This window comes from Meles meles, chromosome 14 (genome assembly GCF_922984935.1).
Source record: "Meles meles chromosome 14, mMelMel3.1 paternal haplotype, whole genome shotgun sequence".
NCBI classification, from domain to species: domain Eukaryota; kingdom Metazoa; phylum Chordata; class Mammalia; order Carnivora; family Mustelidae; genus Meles; species Meles meles.
The window spans coordinates 32,571,330-32,592,921 of record NC_060079.1 but is presented as its reverse complement, the minus strand read 5'-3'; the positions used below and the strand labels follow the sequence as shown (position 1 = coordinate 32,592,921).

At 35.7% G+C, this 21,592-nt stretch overlaps 1 protein-coding gene across 1 annotated transcript in view; it reads right to left on the bottom strand.

Moving 5' to 3' along the window:
* Positions 1-1,045: 1,045 nt before the first annotated feature.
* Positions 1,046-21,592, bottom strand: part of SUGT1 (SGT1 homolog, MIS12 kinetochore complex assembly cochaperone) — a 41,850-nt gene continuing 21,303 nt past the window's right edge. The window contains exons 11-13 of the mRNA XM_045978098.1: positions 13,839-13,929; positions 10,407-10,588; positions 1,046-1,605 (exon numbers count right to left, since the gene is read on the bottom strand). Coding sequence (XP_045834054.1) covers positions 1,504-1,605; positions 10,407-10,588; positions 13,839-13,929 — 375 coding nt within the window. The 3' untranslated portion in view covers positions 1,046-1,503. The remainder of the gene's footprint in view (positions 1,606-10,406; positions 10,589-13,838; positions 13,930-21,592) is intronic.

The following is a 21,592-nucleotide window of genomic DNA, read 5'->3' as shown; positions in this document are numbered from 1 at the left end:
AGTAGCCTGTAGCCTTAAGTGGGCAGAAGGAGAAGTGAAAACTCCCAGGTGCATTAATAGGCTGTAAGAGGTTTGGGTAAAGTCAGGTATCACCCCACCACCAATTTCCTCATGAACCCTGCTACATTTCAAGTCAAACAAATAGATGGAAGGGACTGAATTCTCACTCTTTTGGAGGCTGACTCAATGCCTGATTTGCCTCTGATCTACCTTATCTTAAACTAGGAGGATACAGGAATGCCTTAACGCACTGTGAGATCTAATAGATACCAACCTCAACAATTCAACAATTATGGTCAAAAAGCAACGTCAGACCTGCAGGTCATCATTGGCCTTTACTTTTTAACAGCTCAGACTGCAAAGAATTTTAATCATAACACACTATTTTTCTGTCTCAAGACTCTATTTATAATGAGTTCAGCAATCAGCCATTCCATAATTCTTTCATGAATGTTAATTTTTTCTCTGCTAGATTATAAGCTCTTTGAAGTTAATGAACGTGTCTTTACGTTTTGTATTCCCACGGTATCTATTTACTCTAGAAACAGAGTACATACTAAATATATACCTATTAATTTATTCTCTCAGCAGCTACCTTAAACCACTGAAACCAAAGTAATCATGGAGATGTGAGATGAGAAATACTCTAATAAAGAAAATAATATAGAAAAATAAAAAATTCAAAATAACAAAACAAAACAAACCACCAGTAATTTTAAACCTCCTGATGGGAGGAGGGGGGACAAACCCAACAAAACAAAACAAACAAAAAAATCAACCAAAAAACCCCAGCAAGAAGTAGCATTGGGCTTTCCTAAATAACTCTTAGACCCAATTTCACGAATTATCCTTCAGTAATGGATAAATTTGCAACATGTTAAACTAAGGTGTTTTATGTTTTATACAGGAATTTGGAAGGTAAGGACCAAAATCTCAGTGTAATTACAAATATTTCCCATAAAAATAACCAAATAGGAATTCTCTGTGATAATTTCTCAAAGTTCTCATTATAAAACTTAAGAAAAGGGTAAATAAACCAAGCTTCTTCATAGAAAAATTGTATTTACAACTCCATCCAAAAGCAGTTTTTAAAAGCAAACAATGTAACATGGAAGTTGAAAAAAATCCACGCTCACCCAAACTGCCATATCTAATAAATTATTAACAGAATACTCCATCAAAAATAAGGCAATAACCCAAGATATCCCATTAATGATTTTTCCACTTCCATAACTAGGTAGAACTAACCTATCCAGTAGCAAATGATACTTCATTCCATTTCAGCATGTCTGAAATCCTTAAGGACAAAAGTGTTAAAATATGATCTTCATTCTTCATTAGAATCTTTTAACACTTGGAAGGAAAATGATTTTTAAAGCACAAAGAGGTAAAGAGGTATAACCTTTCAAAAAGATACTCAGAGTTCAAAATTCAAGAATGCAATATTAATACACAATGGGCATAGGTGAATATATGCAATACAGTGATAGCAAATTAATTTATTTAGTACTTTTTCCATTCCATATCATCAGGAGGATTGATTTCAACTTTCCTTTTACCTACATCAGACCAGTTGGTACTCAAAACTGTACCACCAGACTCCATCTGTAATAAGAAATAAAAATAGATTAATCCTTGGACCATGTAATCAAAACAGAGTATTTTTCTAAAACTGTTTCAAGTATAGTGTTCTAAATATAAGCTGTTTGGCTCAATATAAACATAAGACAATACTTCAATTTAATTTTAGGCTTTCCAGATAAATTAGGCAGAAGGCATCATGTTCATACACAGTCATAGAAATAAAAAGCCCATCTCCCTCGGCTAACCAGAATTGAGGTAAATGTGGAAAATCTACCTTCTGATGAAAACAAAATTGGCTCCCCAAGAAAATGACCAATCTCTTTTATTAAAGATAGTAAAGACTAGGCAAAGTAAACTCTTTCTTTACAAGTTAGACAGAACTTTTAAGACCCCCCTTAATGTGGAAAATATATACAAGGGAATACTGTAAAGTTTTCAAATCAATGTGCATACACATGAGTACATAAAATGTGTATCTCACTAAAGAACTGATTATCTATTTACCATTAATAGAATTTACCACCTAACAACAACCCTAGCATATTCATAACTACATTCTAAAAAACCTCTGGACATTTGTTATCTTTATGCAATTAAAAATTAAACCGACTTGGATCACAGCAAAAAACAGTGTGAATTATCAAAATCTAAACATTTTTACATAATCAGCTGTGCTGCTGGCATATGTATGTAGTTACAAACCCCACTACGACACTGGAACCTCAATGTAACCCCATGCCTCACACTCCCTGTCAAGCTCCCTTACATGGGTTGCTTTGCATGAGATGTTCTTTGCCACCCATTTATTTTCCATATTCTTTAGCTATCCTCTAAACATGACTTATCACCATTTCTCTGTGGCCTCCTTTGGCCCTAATCAGGACTCTACCTTTGTAGAATTTGTATTCTTTATGAGCATAATTACCATTAATGTAATGTACATCACACCACACTGTTAGAATTTTAAGGGTCTGCTCTATCTGCTTAGTACCCTTGGTTCCTACTAAAGCTGAGAGCTCGAACAAGGCAAGTAACATATTTTGCTAACACTTATATCCTAGATCTAAGCCACAATGGTTGGGCACGTGGTAGACTTCAAATAAAATATTGGTATGTATGTTTGTAAATGTAATGTGTAGAAGCACATGAGAACAGACCTATTCTTACCTGAGTGGAAGTATACAGTGTATGTTTTAAGTAATGTCTTCTTTCATTCAGATATAAGTATATGTTAATACTGTTAGCAGCATATAGCATGAGCCCTTTGCTTACCTCACTGAACTACACTGTGTAGAAACTGTCATTCAGGTAACATACTCCCTCATTAATATAAACCCACTAACATCATAAACCCCTAACCTTAACCCTAAGCCCTAGCCCCAATCCTAAAGTCGTTGAGTCCTCTGGAGAGTTCTCTAAATTGCAGGTACAAGGCATATACCCTTACTTGGGCCCTAACCCTAACTCTGGCCATAAAACCCTAATCTAATCCTGACCCACATCTGAGAAGAAATAAAGAAAAAAGAAAAAGTGGTATACATACACAATGGATTATTGCCCAGCCACACACACACACCAAAATCAAATCTTGCCATTAGCAATGACATGGATGGAGATAGAAAGTATTATGCTAACTGAAATCAGTCAGTCAGAGATAGATACCATGTGATTTCACTAATATGTGGAATTTAAGAAACAAAAAAAAAAGGAGCAAAGGCAAATTTAAGAAACCAAAGGAGCGGCAAACCAAGGAATGGATACTTAACTATAGCGAACTGATGGTTAACAGAGGGGAGGTGGATGGCAGCATGGGTTAAACAGGGGATAAGGAATAGGGAGTACACTTGTGATTTGTGATGAGTACCGGGTGGTATACGGAAGTGCTGAATCCCTCTTTTGTACACCTGAAACTAATATTACATGTACAGTAACTGGAATTTAAAAACTTTTTGAAAAATTTCAAATATAATAAACTACTCTTATGAAGATGAAGAAAGCAAATTTAGCTTATAATCTGATATTTACTGATGACATTTATTTTCCCCTCTTTCTTTATGGACTACAGTGCAATTTAGCCTGTCCCTCTCATTATTTTGTACATGTTGGTCTTTTTGTCCCAATTAGACTGCAAGATATGATGACAAAGTTTATTTTGCTTGTCTTTCCAGAAGTACTTGGTATGTTCTAGACGACTTGTTTTACGGGTGTACATGGTTCATTCACTATTAGCAAAGCCTCTGTATGAAAATGGATACAGATTCTATAATCTATCTTTGAAATTTCATACACTGCTATTCTTTCTAGCATACCCTTAAAAAGTCAATAAAGAAACTAACTTCCCTTCTTGGGGACACAGAGTAGATATACTCTTTCTTATTCTTTCTACTAAGTACTACTAAAAACCTTGGACATTATATATATGTAAACAAACGTTAAGACTCTAAAAGATGAAGGGAAGAAGATCAGCTAGGGACCTTGGGAACCAAGGAACAACATAACATGGTGGTGAGTCCCCTGGGTTTTCCTTTTTGCCTCATGTCCTAGAGTTGCTCCTAAAGAAGCTAGAAACACTAAGAGGCACACAAACAAAAAATCTTGAAAAGAAACCTGATTTCTCTAGCTAAATGATGAAGAAAGACAAAAAAAGCTTAGGAAGACAGAAAAGTTTTATGCTATAATTGCTCTACTGCACTAGACACCACAGAAAAATCTGTGGTCCCATCCCCACCCAAGGCCAGTAAAGGCTGAGTAAGGAGCCTAGACTTCCATCCATGCTAGGCTATCATGAACCCACGTCCTCTGCCACCGTATCAGTGAAAACCATATAGGTATCTCTATCCCACTCCCAGTAGTAACAAAGAGATGCTCTGGGATGTCTAAGGAGGCTGATTAGGGTGCTGGATTTCTACCTCCACCTAGCAATAGTGAGGCAGTGCCTTCCCTTCCTCTAACAGAATGACTGGCAGAGAAAGCCAATTAAGCTGGAAGGATTTATTATTTTTAAAGACTTTATTTGCCAGAGAAAGAGCATGCACAAGCAGGGAGAACAGCAGGTAGAAGGAGAAGCAGGCTCCCTGAGGAGCAGGAAGCCTGATGGAGGACTCGATCTCAGGACCCTAGTTCATGACCTGAGCTGAAGGGAAATGCTTAACCAGCTGAGCCACCCAGGCATCCCTAAGATACAGGATTTAAATAAGATGCAGTCTCACAGCAGAACATGAAAACGTCCCCGTTTCAACTGAAAAATCCCTTATTGCTGGTCCAAAAAAAAAAGGCAGAAGGAAAATTTCAGATTCTATTTTTTTAAGAAAGAAGACAACCAATAGAGGCTAATTTTGAGATGAGATAAATGTTAAAATTATCTGACAAAGATTTTAAAGTAGTCCTAATAAAAATGCTTTAACTAGAAATCATGAATTTGCTTGAAACAAATGAAAAATAGAAAAATTCAGCAAAGAAAAAAAGATATAAAGAATCATCAAATGTTTTAGAATTAAAAACTATTAGGTTAAGTAGATAGGCTAAAGAACAGAAGAGAAGGGATAGAGAAAAGAATCAGTGAACCTGAAAACAGGACAATATAAATCACCTAATCAGAACAACAGAGAGAAAAGAGAAATAAAATGAAGAAAGTCCCAGGGATGTGTGAAACTGTGACAAAATATTTATCTTATATCATCAGGTTCTAGGAAGAAGACAAGAGGGTAGATCTGAAAAAGTACTCAATGAAATAATGGCTGAATATTTCCCAAATTTGGAAAGACATATAAACCTATAGATTCAACAAACCCCAATAAGGATAAAACTAAAAAAATCCCTGCTGACAGAGAATTTGTCACAGGAAGATCTCAAGGAATGCCAGGGGGCACGTGAAGGGCTCAGTTGGTTAAGCATATGACTCAACTTCAGCTCAGGTCTTGAATTCAAACCCACACTGGGTTCCACTCCAGATATGGAGCCTACTTTAATAATAATAATAATAATAATAATAATAATAATAATAATAATAAAACAATTATTTAAAAAAGAATGCCTAAAGAAAGTTCTCTAAAATAAGAAAAGTCTAATGACAGAATCTTAGAACATTAGAAATGAAAAAAAGACAACAAATAAAATAGAATTTGCTTTTTTCTCGAGCTTTCTAAATTATGTTTGAAAGTTGAATGAAAATGTAACGCTATATAATGTGGTTCTAAAAGTATGTAGAAGAAATACTTGTGAAAGTTATAAATGAGAAAGGGTAAAGGGACATAATGGGGGGTGGTAAGGTTTCTACACTTCACTCGAACTGACAAAAAAAATGACACCAGTTGGGGCGCCTGGGTGGCTCAGTGGGTTGAGCGCTGCCTTCAGCTCAGGTCATGATCTCAGGGTCCTGGGATCCAGCCCCATGTCGGGCTCTCTGCTCAGCAGGGAGCCTGCTTCCCCCTCTCTCTCTGCCTGCCTCTCTGCCTACTTGTGATCTCTCTCTGTCAAATAAATAAATAAAATCTTTAAAAAATGATACCAGTAAACTATAGCTACGTATAATATAGCAAGCATACAAAGCAACCACTAAAAATCCTACACAAAGAAGAAACACTAAAAAATTTACAAATAAATTAAAATGAAACTAAAAAATATTTAAAAGTACTCAGAGGAAGTCAGGAAAAACAAAAACAAAACACAGAACAAAAAAAGAAAATGGCAGAATTGAAGTCCTAATGTATCAATAATTACATTAAATGTAAATTATCTGAATACAACAATTAAAAGACAGAGACTGGCAGAAGAGATGAAAAACAACCCAACTATATGCTATCTCCAAGATACTCACTTTAAAATAGAAGGGATCAATTTAAATATGATATAGACAGGTTGGAAATAAAAGAATGGAACAACACATCATGTAAAGATTAATCAAAGACAGGAGAATTGGCTACATCAGTATCACAGCAAAGAAAATTACCAGAGCTAGAGAATGACATATACATATGATAAAAAGGTCAATCTAGGGCGCCTGGGTGGCTCAGTGGTTTAAGCCGCTGCCTTCGGCTCAGGTCATGATCTCAGGGTCCTGGGATCGAGTCCCGCATCGGGCTCTCTGCTTGGCAGGGAGCCTGCTTCCCTCTCACTCTCTCTGCCTGCCTCTCTGCCTACTTGTGATCTCTCTCTGTCAAATAAATAAATAAAATCTTAAAAAAAAAAAAAAAAAGGTCAATCTACCATGAAGATACAGCAATCCTAAATGCATATGAACCAAACAGAGCTTCAAAATATGTGAAGCAAAATTGACGAACAATAAGACAAGGATACAGAGGAATTCAACAACAGTATCAAGCAACAAGATCTAACAGACAACTGCAGAACACTCCTCCTTCCAACAACAGAATACACCTTCTATTCAAGCAAAACATAAACTTGAGATAGACTGAATGCTGGGCAATGAAACAATGTAAATCACATTGTACATAATCTCAAATCACAATGGAATAAAATCAGAAACCAATAATAAGGTAACAGGAAAATCTCCATTTGGAAACTGAACAACACACTTCTAAACAATCCATGCGATGAAGTCTCAACTGAAATCAAAATACATATTAAACTGAATGACAATATATCATGAGAATTTGTGAGAGACAGCTAAAACCCTGCTAAGAGGGAAATTCATGAAATGAATGAAATTTATAATAAAAAATAGAAAAAAATATATTCTTAAGTCAACAAAGGGCTGATTCTGTGGAAAGAAAAAAAATTCAGTGACACTGACAAACCTCTGTATCAAGACTGAAAACACACGAATTACCACCATAGGAATGAAATGGAATATCACTACAGACCCTATAGATAGCAAAATAAAAATAGTAAGAAAATACTACCAACACTGACAGGTTTGACAAACTAACTAGAATAAAATGCTCAAAAACACAAACTGCCACAGGTCACTCAATGATATAAAATAGATTAACTGGAACAGTCCTATAAAGCTATCAGAATAAGTAATTTAAAATCTTGACAAAAAAGAAATGTCCAGGCCCAGATGATTTTACTAGTTTAAAGAAAAATTAACACCAATTCTACACAATCTCTTCCAAGAAACAGTAGAGCACTTCCCAATCCATTTTATGAAGTTAGTTTTACACAGATACCAAAATCAAAGACATACAAAAAAAGTATGTATCTCTTATGAATATAGATTCAAAAATCCTTAACAAAGTATCTGAAAGTAGAACTGAGTGATATATATAAAAGGAATTATACACCATGACCAGGTGAAGCTTAATCCCAAGGATGCAATAAATAAAATATAATTTTTATTGTAAATTTCATTCATTTCTGTTCTTTGTTATTTTCTTCCATCTGCTTGCTTTGGGTTTACTTTGCTATCTTCCTGGGTTTTCAGATGTGAATTCGATTATTGATTTGACTTTCTGTTTTCTATTGTGTGTGTTTATGGTATAAATTTCCCTCTTAGCAGGGTTTTAGCTGAAACATACTAATCATATAAAATCACCATTGTAACAGGTTAAAGAAGAAAAATCACATAGTCATTTTAATCAATGCCAAAAAAGCATTCAAAAAGCACAGCTAGCTGTACGGTGTTTGTATGATGAACCTAACAGCTATCTTCCAAAAAGTCAACAGCCATTCATGATAAAAATCTCACAAGGAATAGAGACCTTCAACCTGATAGAGCACCTGCAAAAAACCTACCACTAAACATTGTAATTAATGGTGGAAGACTGGTTTTCCCTTAAAATGGGAACAAGCATAAATGTCCACTCTCACCACTCTTATTCAACATAGTGCCAGAAGTTCCAGCCATTGCAATAAAGCAAAAAAAAGATGAAAGTCACAAATATCAGATTTAAAAGTCTCTACTTGAAAATATGACTATCTACATAGAAACTCACACTTACCAAAAGATTTCCTAGAATAAACGAGTTTAGCAAGGTCATAGAATGTAAGATAAACAAAAACCCAACTGTATTTCTAAACACTAGCACAAGGACACCAAAGTTAAATATACAATTTACAATCACTCAAAAAGAATACTTAGGTATCTCTTGCAAAACATCTAGGATTTACATGTAGAAAACTGCACAACGCTGATGAAAGAATCAAAGATCTAAATAAATGAACTGGCAGATTCAACACAGTAAAAATGACAATCTCTCCAAATTGATATATAGTCCAATGTGATACCTAACAGGATATTTTGATATATATATATATACACAAAATATTCTAAAGTTTATGAGGAAGAGCAAAAGAACTAGAATATCTAAAACAATTTTGAAAATGACTAACAAAGCAGAAGGAATGACTCTTCCTGGATTCAAAACTTATATAGCTGAGATAATCAAGACTATAATATTAACAGAGGGAGACATGTAGGTTAATGAAAAAGAGAACTCAGACAAATATACTCAAATAATTTTTGAGAAACGCAAAAACAATTCGATGTTAGAAAGAGTTTTTCAACAAATGGTTCTGGAGCAAATGAACACAGGCAGGCTAAAAACAAAACATACAAAAACCTCAACCTACATCTCAACTTCATATAAAAAAACTAGCTCAAGATGGATCATGGACTTCAACGTATTATATAAAACCATAAAACTTATTGAAAGAAAAACGCAGGAGAAAATCTTTCAGATCTAAGACTAGGCAAAGAGTTCCAGACTTGATAATAAAAGCCTAATCCATAAAAGGAAACACTGATAAATTGAACTTCACCAAAATTGAACACTTTAGCTCTGCAAAAGACTATTAAGAAAATAAAAAGTCAAAGTACAGACTGAGAGAAAATATCTGCAAACTATGTATCTCACAAAGACCTGTCAGATTAGTGGTGCCAGGAATTAAGGAAGGGCAAGGTGAAGGAAGTGTGTATGGCTATAAAATGACTACAGTGAAGGAATCCTGTGGCAGTGGAAATGTTCTTCATCTGAACTGCCAATATCATGGTTGTGATACAGTACTGTAGTTCTGCAAGATGATTCCACTAGGGGACACTGTGTAAAGGATACAAGGGATCTCTATCTACATTTCCTACAACTGCATATAAATCTATAATTATTTCAACATAAAAAGTTTAATTAGAAACACTTCTTTAAATCAACAGTAAAATGCTCAATCACGAGCAGTTACAACATGGTAACTTCTATAGAACATCTGAGTCTCCAAGACATTTATTAACTAAATACTAATTTGAATATAAATGCCTTAGAAGAGACTGACATTTCCAAAACTACTGATAAAAGTCAAATGATTACAACTACAGGAAAATAATCAACCCAGTTCTATAGAGATGACTTGTTATTAAAATCTCAGAACTTGAGGCCTTGAATTCAGATGGTATTTATGTTGTCCTGGGCTTATTTCCTTAATCAACAGACAAATTATTAACCAACCAATGAGTAATTAATGTGCACCTTATACTTGCCAAACACTATTCTGGCAGTTTCCTGTCTATATTCTTCATCTCTGACACTGAGGCCACTATATATTATATATGGTTCTAATGGAGATTCCTTCAGCTATTGTGATAAGTCCTACTACAGTAATTAGAGTATTACCATAAGCCTTCCAAGTTCTAACTCAGTAACTAAAAAATATTTGGAATAAACCACTTGTGTCTCAACTTCCCCACAAGTTTCTAACTTCCCCAATTATTACTCTTAGTGTAGAGCAGAAAAAATGTTCAGATGAAGCCTATTCAAAAAGGCCTCCCAACCACAGTATATGCAATATGGTTTCAAATTGCCTAATTAATCTTTCTTTTAAAACTTCTGGAATACTACCACAGTATATATTTTTCAAGCTTATGTTCTTACAAATGATTTGTTCATAGCACGTTTCACTTCATCAGAACCATCTGAATAGATCTGCTGAAATAGTTTGTTTAAAGCTGCATCTCCCTCCAACTTCTCATTTTTTTCTTCTTCTTTGATCTCACCAACCAATTTATCCCAATTTCTTGTATAATGAGATGATGATGGATATAAGTTCTTTACATCTATGGAGTAAAAAAGATATATGTGATTAATCAACGTATGATGATTATGTCAAGAATATGTAAACTTTGTGACCTTGACATGCAGAACATCTTAGAAAATAGTTTAGGTCACTAAATTTCATAATAAATGTCTTTCTGATATATACATCAATAATCAGATTTACACTTCTACAAACTGAATCAACATAATGTGAAATCCAGGAATTTCTTTTGAGCAAATTCTAATAAAGTATATGTTTTTGGTACGTATTACAAAATTAGATTAAAAATATCCTTTGTATTAAAAATGAGGGGACTGAGTGAGAAATATATTAGAACTTTTATATTTACAGAAAAGTTGCTGAGATAGTACAATTCTAAAAAGTGTTTTTAAATAATGCTTCATTAAGAAATTTCTAAGTAAATTTTAATAAATGTTAAAAACATGGCTTTTTTGAGGTGCATCTCTCTTTCAGAGTAGAGATAAACTGAAAATATAATTATCCATGCTATTAGACTATGAGTTAAGACTCCATCCTCTCCCCACATTAAATTATTAATTACTTCAATAGGAGATAATAAGCAATTCTTGAGTATTGAAAAATATACCACGTAATCATTTAGAGTTCAATGCTCACTCATGCACACACAGAAAATAATAGTACCTGTAGGGCACACTGAGGTAAACCAAGGCTGCTTAAAACCAGAGAGGCTACTGACTGGCTCAACAGCTCAGGGCACTGCCAGGGTTATCCCAAAGACTAAGGGAATCAAGATGGTGGCACCCAAGTAATTAAAAAGTAATCTACCGTGTAGCTGTAACAGCAGTTATGTTCACTCTCCAATGGAAATACAACACAGGCCACAAATGTGAGCCACATACATAATTTAAAAATTTCTAGTAGCCATGTTACTAAAAAGAATCAGGTGAAATGCATTCTAGTAATATATTTTATTTAACCTAATATACGCAAAACAGTATCACTTCAACATGGATCAATATAAATATAATAAGACAGTTTATGTTCTTTCATAGAGTCTTCAAAATCTGGTATTTTATACTTGCAACACAACTCAATCCAAACCAGTCATTTTCAAATGCTCAGCATGTACATGTGGTCACTATACTGGACAGTATAGCCACAGAGCTTTAAAAAACCAGACTGAAAGTTTTCCTGTTAATAAATTAGGACACACAACATGTCCCTCTTTCCTCAAAATAGTTCAAAAATGAGAAACTACCAACTGTTCAGTCTGCTGTTCCATCCCTTCTTTTCACCTGTAAGCCAACTTCCTTCCTAACTCCCCAGCGAAACAAAACCGAACAGCACCCCACATAGTTTTGTTTAGGGTAAGCAAAATCTACCCTTTTCTATCAGTAATCCCCTCTCTATCTATGTGCATTTTCACTAGTAGCCAAAGAAAGCAAAAAAAAAGTATGTTGTATTAAATTAAGAGCCTAAAAAAGCATGGGTTTAATTAATCCTAATGCTGACTCCCTAGAAGAAAGGGAGCAGATTCTAACCTCCATTTTACAGATAAGAAAACTGGTCCAGAAAGGTTAAACAACTTGCCCTTATCTGCACTCTCCAGCTTGCAGGCCACGGGAATCCGACAAGCATATCAATTCCTTACAAAAATATAACAAGACAGAAGGAATAGCATCTGAAATATCCAAGGCATTGAGTTTAGAAAAACTCTGCAACTACAACACTAAAAAAAATCTCCATATTTAATCTCAGAAAACTTTAACACCAGTAGATGGTGGATAAACTACTGAGGAATGGATGGGTAACCTAACTTCCTTGTTCATTCATTATAATATCAAATAACCTCAAAGATTCTCATGTCAGCAGAGACTTTTTTCCATTGTTAGAAGATGCAGCAATAACCAGCATCCCATACAGGGTTTATATAAGAACCAGACCAAGACCCTGAAGACCAGGGTTTAGTCCTAGACCACAAAAACTGCTGGGTGATCTTAAGCAAGTCACTTACTTTCAGACCCTGCAAAACAGGGCTGCCTCCTATAGAGGACTGTTGCTAGAACTGAGTAAGATTAAAGTTTTTTGTTTTTTAAACATTTTTTGAGCTCTCTATAAACCTCAGCCCCCAAATCCCTGGGAGTCAGACCCAAAAGAATCACATAAAATCCTTCCTCTGTCTTTCAAATAAAATGTGAAGCAGGAGCTTAACAGCCTACATACCAACTTCAAATATTTCAATCCTTAAAAATTATCTGTTGGTATCAATTTTCTGGTTTTGCTAATTACGCAACAGACTAGTTGTGATGTTATTATGCAGGGAGGCTGGGTGAAGGGTACATGAGAACTTATCATTTCTGCAACTTCTAGGGACATCTAAAATTATTTCAAAATAAAAATAAAATATAATGAATAAAAAAATAAATTAAAAATATATAATGAATGATTTGTTGGTTAACTCAGTGTTTTCTAAAAGGTGCCACAAGCAATCTGTTTTCTGTTACAGAAAGAGTAGTGAAAAAATCTAAAAGTAGCAATTTAGTCATCAAATCAGAACATTAATCAAAAAAATTTTCTCTCCTTTCATTAATGAGAGCATTGCTATAAAAATACTCTCAGACTGTAGTTCTAACAGTATCTAAGCAGATTAATCATTCCATTAGAAAAATAGCTGTCTATTGCATAGGCTTAAAATTGATCTAAAGTAAGTAGCCTGTTCCTTATAGGGTTAAAAACAATCAACCCTAGTTTTCCACTCTTCTGGGCTTTTCTTAGGTTTTCATGACCTATTTATGAGCACTTCTTTAAGAGCTATAGAGTGAAATGGGTTAGGTATTTTACTCTGTGAAGCCCTGAAAGTCCATGAAATTAGAGTTGACAATATCAGAAGATATAGAAAGGAATAAATAAAAAGGAGAGCAAAGAGCAGGAAATTATTTCAGCAGAATAAACCTTTAATCCACTTGCAACCCAAAAAGAAGCAATAGGAAAGGGCAACACACAAAAACAACCCTCAACTAATGTCATACAGCGACTGGGTAAACAATATAAATGCAACCCCCCCGGGTTTATGCAGGCATTCACTCTTATTCTCAGCTGAAGAATTGAAGAAGGTAGAAACTTCACATAAAAGGCACTTTGTATTCATTACAGAGCAATCTTATTGCACTCAGTATATCTGTTCTTGGGAACATAAATAATGAAAATAGAAAGAATGCTCATTACTATTTAACTTCAAGTATATAACACAATATGAATTTAAAGCTCATCAAGGCCAGACCACAAACCTGCTATGAACTGTTTTGGTTTAGGCACATCTCCTTGCCCCTCTAGCTTTTCCCATCTCACAGCCTCTGTCTTTTTCATTTTAATTTCAATCTGGAGGAAACACCAAATAAAATTCATTATTTCATGTAAAATATACATAACAGTAAAAAACAAATGCAATATCCTTAAGTCATAAAATTTTTTAAGAATAATGCCCGAGATAATTTCCTTGAATTATACAAGGTTAAATCTGAAGAACTCTGAAACATTTTGTTTCTATTTAAAAGCCACCCTTCAAAAAGAACATGAATACACGCTATAAGTTAATATCATTAAGAATCCTGAAATCCATATGCTTTTTTCTTCCAATGAACTGTTCTCAATCAGGGGTGATTTGGCAATTTTTATAGCTATTGTTGGTCCTCACAACTGGAATGGGGGTTAGGGATGCTACTTAACATCCTACAACATAAAGGGCAACTCCTCCACAACAAAGAATTATCCAAAATGTCAACAGCACCCCTCACTGAGAAACCCCGTTCTAAAGGAATTAGTACAGGAGTGCCTGGGTGTCTCAGTCAGGTAGGCTAGGCATCTGACTCTTGATGTCAGCTCTGGTTGTCGAGATCAAGCCACTCACCCCAATCTGGGGAGTCCGCTTCCCTTTCTTTCTCTCTCTCTGCTCCTCCCCCTGTTCAAGCTCTCTCTCTAAAATAAATTAAAAAAAAAATTTTTTTTTAAGTATTTATTTGAGAGAGAAAAAGATAGTGAGAAAGCACACAAGTGCGGTGGGAGAGAGAAGGAGAAGGCTCCCTGCTAAGCAGGGGCCCAACATGGGGCTCAATGTCAGAACCCTGGAATCATGACCGAAGTGGAAGGCAGATGCCACCAACTGAACCACTCAGGTACCCCAATAAATCTTTAAAAAAAAATGGTATTACCACATTTGCTTGTCAATAACCCATTTGAGAGTTGAGACAAATTCCCATCATTGTATAAAAATACCACAAATAATCTAAAATGTTCATAATAATTCACTCAGTAATTATTAAATACCGAATATGACCAAGTCGTAATCTTCAAGGATGTGGTGGATTTTTAAAATATTAAAAACATGTTCTTGTAGGTAGCTCTTGAAGAGCTTTGAGAGCATAAGTATTTGCAATGAGAGGAAGTCTCCAGGAGCAAAAGCAACAGCCTGAAAGTGGAGCCCTGAGGTTTCAAAGGACATACTGCATCAAGGAGTATGGACAAGACCAATTTGTCTCAAGTCCAGGATTTATGTTAAAACAGTAAAAAATAAAGGTGAAAGAGGTGTAAGGCAAACTACAAAGAGCTTCTAAATGCTGAACTAGCTTCACTTATTAAAATGAAGTATTAAAAGCATCTTTAATTCTCTCATCAAGGCCGCTCCCCCCAGAGTCTACCCTTAATTGTAACACACACTCACAGAGCACCTTTTGTTTTCCTTGTTCAAATAATGCTCTTATTCCCATTTTTAGCCTAGCAAAATCAGCATTCATAGCACTAATAAGCCAATTATTACACAGTTTAAGAACCAAAATAGAGGGGCGCCTGGGTGGCTCAGTGGATTAAGCTGCTGCCTTTGGCTCAGGTCATGATCTCAGGGTCCTGGGATCGAGCTCTGCATCGGGCTCTCTGCTCCGCGGGGAGCCTGCTTCCTCCTCTCTCTCTGCCTGCCTCTCTGCCTACTTGTGATCTCTCTCTCTGTCAAATAAATAAATAAAATCTTAAAAAAAAAAAAGAACCAAAATAGAATTTTCTTAAAAAGATCTTATATATTTATTTTAGAGAGAAAGGAAGTGCAAGTGCGGGGAGTGGGAGGGGGAGAGAGAAAATTCTAAGCAGGCTCCACAGCCAGCGCAGCGTCCAATACAGGGCTCCATCTCAAGACCCTGAGATCATGACTCCAGCCAAAAGCAAGAGTCAAATGCTTAAAACTAAGCCACCCAGGCACGCCTCAAAACAGAATTTTATGTTCTAATTTTTTCTAAGAAAAGGATTTACTTTTGTAAATAGGAAAAAAAATATCAAAAGACAAATATAACAAAAAGAAAAGCCTATTCACACTGGTTCATTAACTCTGTGAAATCAGAAAAATTCAGACCAGCAATTACTGGTAATCTTTCTACCACCTGCATTTAATGTCAGAATCCTTAAAATTTACATTTTAAAATACCTTAACAAAACACTAACCGAGAAATCTGCCAATAATTTTAATCAGACAGAAGTGATGGTATAGAAGGGGTGTGGTCTTTTGAGTATTTGTATTTTCTTTAGCACAGAAATTTAACAAGAACCTGTTTTCATAATGAAAACACCATGAAACAAACGTAACTGGGAAAGTATAGTATTTTTAACATTAAGTTTATATGTATCTCTAGAATTCTCTAAAATGAATGACTAATTTTTATAAAGTAAAACACTACCCATATTTTCTCATACACAGTATTAAGTGATAGTAATATGGTTGTTTGAAGTTGTCACTGCTGGAGGAGTATTTATCAAAAAGGAGCAAAACTCTAATAGCTGGCAATGACATGGCAACAGTTACTGAAAGGGGATATTATCCTAAAATTTAAAACTTCATCTTGCTCCTTTTTCAACTCATCTGGAAATGAAGACCTGGCAAGCAGTGTATACATCAACACTATCCTTAGCTAATATCTCTGCCTCAGGGCACCCTCCATTCACATCTCAAGTTCCTGCACTTAAGCACAGTCGACAAAAAGTTCCTTATTTCACCTAAGGAGCAGCATACACTGGCACTCACATGTACTGAAAGCCACTATAACCTGAGTAATTGTGCAGTATGAACAATGAGGACTTTGTAAGGTCAAAGTCAAAGCTCTTAGTCACGATGTGTATCAAGTGAGAAACACAGAACTGAACTTGAAATTATATTTAATCCATACATTAAAATAGCTGCACATAATAAAAATACACCTAAAGCAGCTTTTTAAAAAGATAAAAGTGAGGGAGCTAATTTTCTGTGAATTCCTTTTTACACGTATTTCACTTTCAACGCTTATACATGCTTGTAAAAATGAAGTTTTAAGTCTTAATGACTCTGGCAGGTAACTCCAGAGTTACCACACATCCAATTTCAGATATTTTTATTGCAACTATTAATAAGCTAATTCTATTTTCATTTAAGTCAGAAATAATTTATAAGTTAACTTAGAACCTTGGTCTGAATGTTCCTCTCATATGCAGGGGGAAGGCTTTCAGTAATATCCCAAAGCAGTATTCACAGATTACTAAATAAGAATCCCTGCTGTTCCAGATTGTTAAGTTTTCATGATTTTGCATACCATCACCCAGTTCTAAATTCTTTATGCACAATTTAGTATTTTCCAATGAAAGAACTTCAGATTTAAAGGGAAGCCATTACTCCAAAAGGGTCACGGCATCCAGACTCCACCTTCTTAGGAGGAAGCAAAAGCTCCCACTCACTGCCATAGGCTGACAGGAAGGCATCTTTCTCAGTGACTAGAGAGTTGTGCCAATTTACTGCTGAACTTTTCTCCTGGCAAAGTTTTGACAACCATCTGTTTCAAGGCTGTAGTCATTAAACAATTGTTTCTGACCTTTAGAATGTAATTTCACAATGTTCTTACTCAGCTCTCAGCACGTTTAAAGGCTGTACATAACCATTTCGTCCAAAAATAGAGCAAACTCAGTCTTCCTGAAGCCATACTGCACATCTACCATCTTTATTTTTTCATTCAAATCATTTCATAATCATTTTTTTGAATGCAGAAGACAGTTATTAATGATGAGAAACTGAAAAATCACAAGAGCTCTAATAGTACAATTCAAGTATTTAATGAGTACCTACTGTGGGCCAGGAACTGTGATAGTACATAAGATCACAGTCTCTATTCCTCCTGAAGAATTAATCAGAAGAGATATTCCCATGAACAAAAAATTCCAGTATATCACTTGTAGTGAAAGATCTAAATACAGGGGGGCACCTGGGTGGCTCGGTTAAGAGTCTGCCTTTGCCTCAGGTAATGATCTCTGTCCTGGGATGGAGGCCTGCATCTGGTTCCTTGCTCAGCGGGGAGTCGGCTTCTCCCTCTGCCTGCCCCTACCCCTGCTTGTGCTCTCTTGCTCTCTCCCTCTCCAAATAAGTAAAATCTTTATAAAGAAAAAAAATCTAAATATAAAAAATATTCCAGTTTTCTGGAAGTCGGTCAAAATGTCATTAGTAGTGAGACTGACTACTTTCTCAGCTCCTTTATATTTTTCTAAATTTTCTATAATATGCATTTATTGCTTTTAAAACCTGAATAAAAATCTACATAATCAGGATAAAATAATAATAGCAGGAATATTTGTTGAGCACTATTATAAACCCTGTGTGCTTTGTATATGTCATCACTTAATAGAACAACCCTATAAAAGGAGATTACCATCCATACTTCAGAGATGAGGCAACAAAGACAGATGACTTGCTGGAAGTGTCTTTCACTGCTAGAAGTTTTACTTACTTCCTCAGAAATAAGCAGAGGCTGAAAGCAGGACAAAAACTATCAACTGCATAATTTTAGAAGAGTCATAAACAAGTGTTACTTGTTGGAACTACGACCATGAATAAGTACCTAATCTCACTGAGCCTGTAAAAAGTGATTTAATAGGGTCTACCTCATTTAAGGTCCTTATCAGGGTTAAATGAAACCAATGTATGAAAAGAACAGAGCACTGCGCCTGGCAAATAACCGAATGCTATTATCATTATCTTCATCATTATAATTAGCTAAAAAATCTGGGCAAATTACTTAACATCTCTGGGTTCAGTTTATACCTGTAAACAGGTGATAAAAATACCTACGCCAAGCAGTATTTGTGAGGATCACACTGAGGATAATACACCGCAGTCAAAACAGTTACCTACAATTCTGCACATATTTCTGCACAGGTCAAATAGTAGGGACTGGCTAAGCTACAATAAATGCATAGTGAAATACTTTGCTATAGAATATTTAAGAGCATCAAAAAATTATCCAAAATGTATGGTTAAATTTAAAGAGATAGATAGACAGTATTTACAGTAAAATTCTTTTCATTTGGGGTGCCTGGGTGGCTCAGTTGGTTAAAGCCTCTGCCTTGGGCTCCCAGAGTGCTGGGATCGAGCCCCACATCGGGCTTTCTGCTTAGCAGGGAGCCTGCTTCCCCATCTGCCTCTGTCTGCCTGCCTCCCTGCCTACCTGTGATCTCTGTCTGTCAAATCAATAAAATCTTTTTAAAAAAATCCTTTTCTTTGGAAAATATATGAATATGCATTAGTAGAAAAGGAGGCAAGAATACACTTCAAAAACAATCTGTGGATTATCAGCAACTAAACACTTATTTTAAAAAACAACAGGGGCGCCTGAGTGGCTCAGTGGGTTAAAGCCTCTGCCTTCAGCTCAGGTCAGGATCCCAGGGTCCTGGGATCGAGCCCCGCGTCAGGCTCTCTGCTCAGTGGGGAGCCTGCTTCCTCCTCTCTCTCTCTCTCTGCCTGCCTCTCTGCCTACTTGTGATCTCTCTCTTTGTATGAAATAAATAAAAAACCTTTATAAATAAATAAATAAATAAATAAACAATAACAAAGGGCGCCTGGGTGGCTCAGTGGGTTAAGCCTCTGCCTTCGGCTCAGGTCATGATCCCAGGGTCCTGGGATCGAGCCCCACATCGGGCTCTCTGCTCGGCAGGGAGCCTGCTTCCCCCCACCCACCCGCTTGCCTGTCTGCCTGCTTGTGATCTCTGTCTGTCAAATAAATAAATCTTTAAAGAAAAAAAAAAAGAAAAGGAGTTCAGTCACTCTAAAACCTCTGAATTTTATTCAGTTAAGAAAGGAGAAGGAGCAATTATTTGTCTCCAAATGAAGATACTTTACTTCTCACAGTTCCAGGTAAAAGCCTTCATAGTTTATATAGATACAAATACAAAAAGACCGCTTTGACTAGAAACAGGAATGGAAGAACATTTCTTTTTCTTTTTTTCTTTTGAAGATTTTATTCATAAGTAATCTCTACATCCAACATGAGCCTCGAACCCACTACCCCGAGATCAAGAGTTGTATACTCCACCAACTAAGCCAGCCAGGTGCCTGGAAGAACATTTCTACAAGGGTGAATTTACTTCAAAGGATTTTGAAAATTCTAATTTTTCGGAAGTAGTGACTATTAATCGTGACTATTAATCTTTAAAATGAGTATTTCACAGCATAGCTGTCACTGAAGTTATAATCTTGTGATAGTGAGCAGGGGATATTGTCATGAAATTAACAAGATGGAACAAAGAAACACTACAGTTTCTTTTTTTTTTTATATTTTATTTATTTATTTGACACAGAGAGAGAGATCACAAGTAGACAGAGAGGAAGGCAGGGACAGAGGGGGAAGCAGGCTCCCTGTTGAGCAGAGAGCCCGATGCAGGGCTTGATCCCAGGACCCTGGGATCATGACCTGAGCTGGAGGCAGAGGCTTAACCCACTGAGCCACCCAGGCGCCCCTACAGTTTATTAATAAAGAAAATGAATAGGCAGTTATGAAAGCTGATATTCAATAAAAAGTAGAAATAACTATCAGAGGTACTGGAAAAAAATATGAATTCTGACTAGATATGCTATTGTAAAATACTGAGCTAAGAAATGCTGCTTCATTAACTTAAGGGTCCTATAACTCTTATTTTCACTGCAAATTATATTTCACTTGAATTAGTAACAATGAACCAACAATTATACAAGAATATGCAACATTTATTCAGCCTTGAAGGTGGAAAAGAAAGAAACTGGATTCTCAAAGCAAAGAAATAGGCCTTTTAAAGCACAGATTTTAAGGAATCTCTAATTTTACCAGATTCCTCTAAACAGAACCATTCTTTTTTTTTTTTTTTTAAAGATTTTATTTATTCATTTGGCAGAGAGATCACAAGTAGGCAGAGAGGCAGGCAGAGAGAGAGGCAGAGAGAGGAGGAAGCAGGCTCCCTGCGAAGCAGAGAGCCCGAGGCAGGGCTCGACCCCAGGACCCTGAGATCATGACCCGAGCCGAAGGCAGCGGCTTAATCCACTGAGCCACCCAGGCGCCCCAGAACCATTCTTTTCTCAACTCACATACAGGACTCAAGACACCTAAATACAAATGAAAATCAAATGACTTATTTTTCTCTTAGTGTCATCATTAAATAAGCCTCAGTAACCAAAAGAAAAATTTTACTTTCAGTACTGAAAGTCTCCCTTTGCTGTATGAAAAAAAGATTCAAAACTTTCATTTCCCTTAAGATAAAATTAAGTGCAATTATTTCAATTTGTTTCCCATAAAACACAGCTTAAAAGTTAGCAGTCTAACAAAACTAATATACATTACTTTGGGTTAAAACAAGAAAAATAATTATCTTCCATTACACATCTTAAAAATTTTACTTCTTTACTAAAGAACTTAGAAAGACCTAAACAAAGAAGCACTAGCTTTCCAGACAGAGAAGTATTCCTTTTGGGCCAGGATGAACAATTCAGTAACTATGTAAACCTCGGGAAAAGCATTTAAAAGTCCAGGAACCTTAGTTTCTTTTCATCTATTAAAACGAAGAATAAAAATACTCTATCAATCTCAAAGTATTAACATTAGAATCCAATTTAAATTCATTCACTGGACAATTACTGACCAGCACTATGTACAATGCACAGGGCTAGACAAATTTAGAAAATGGATCATACTTTTACTAAATTGCTCATTTTTTTAGTTTGTGGAGTAAACTGGGATAT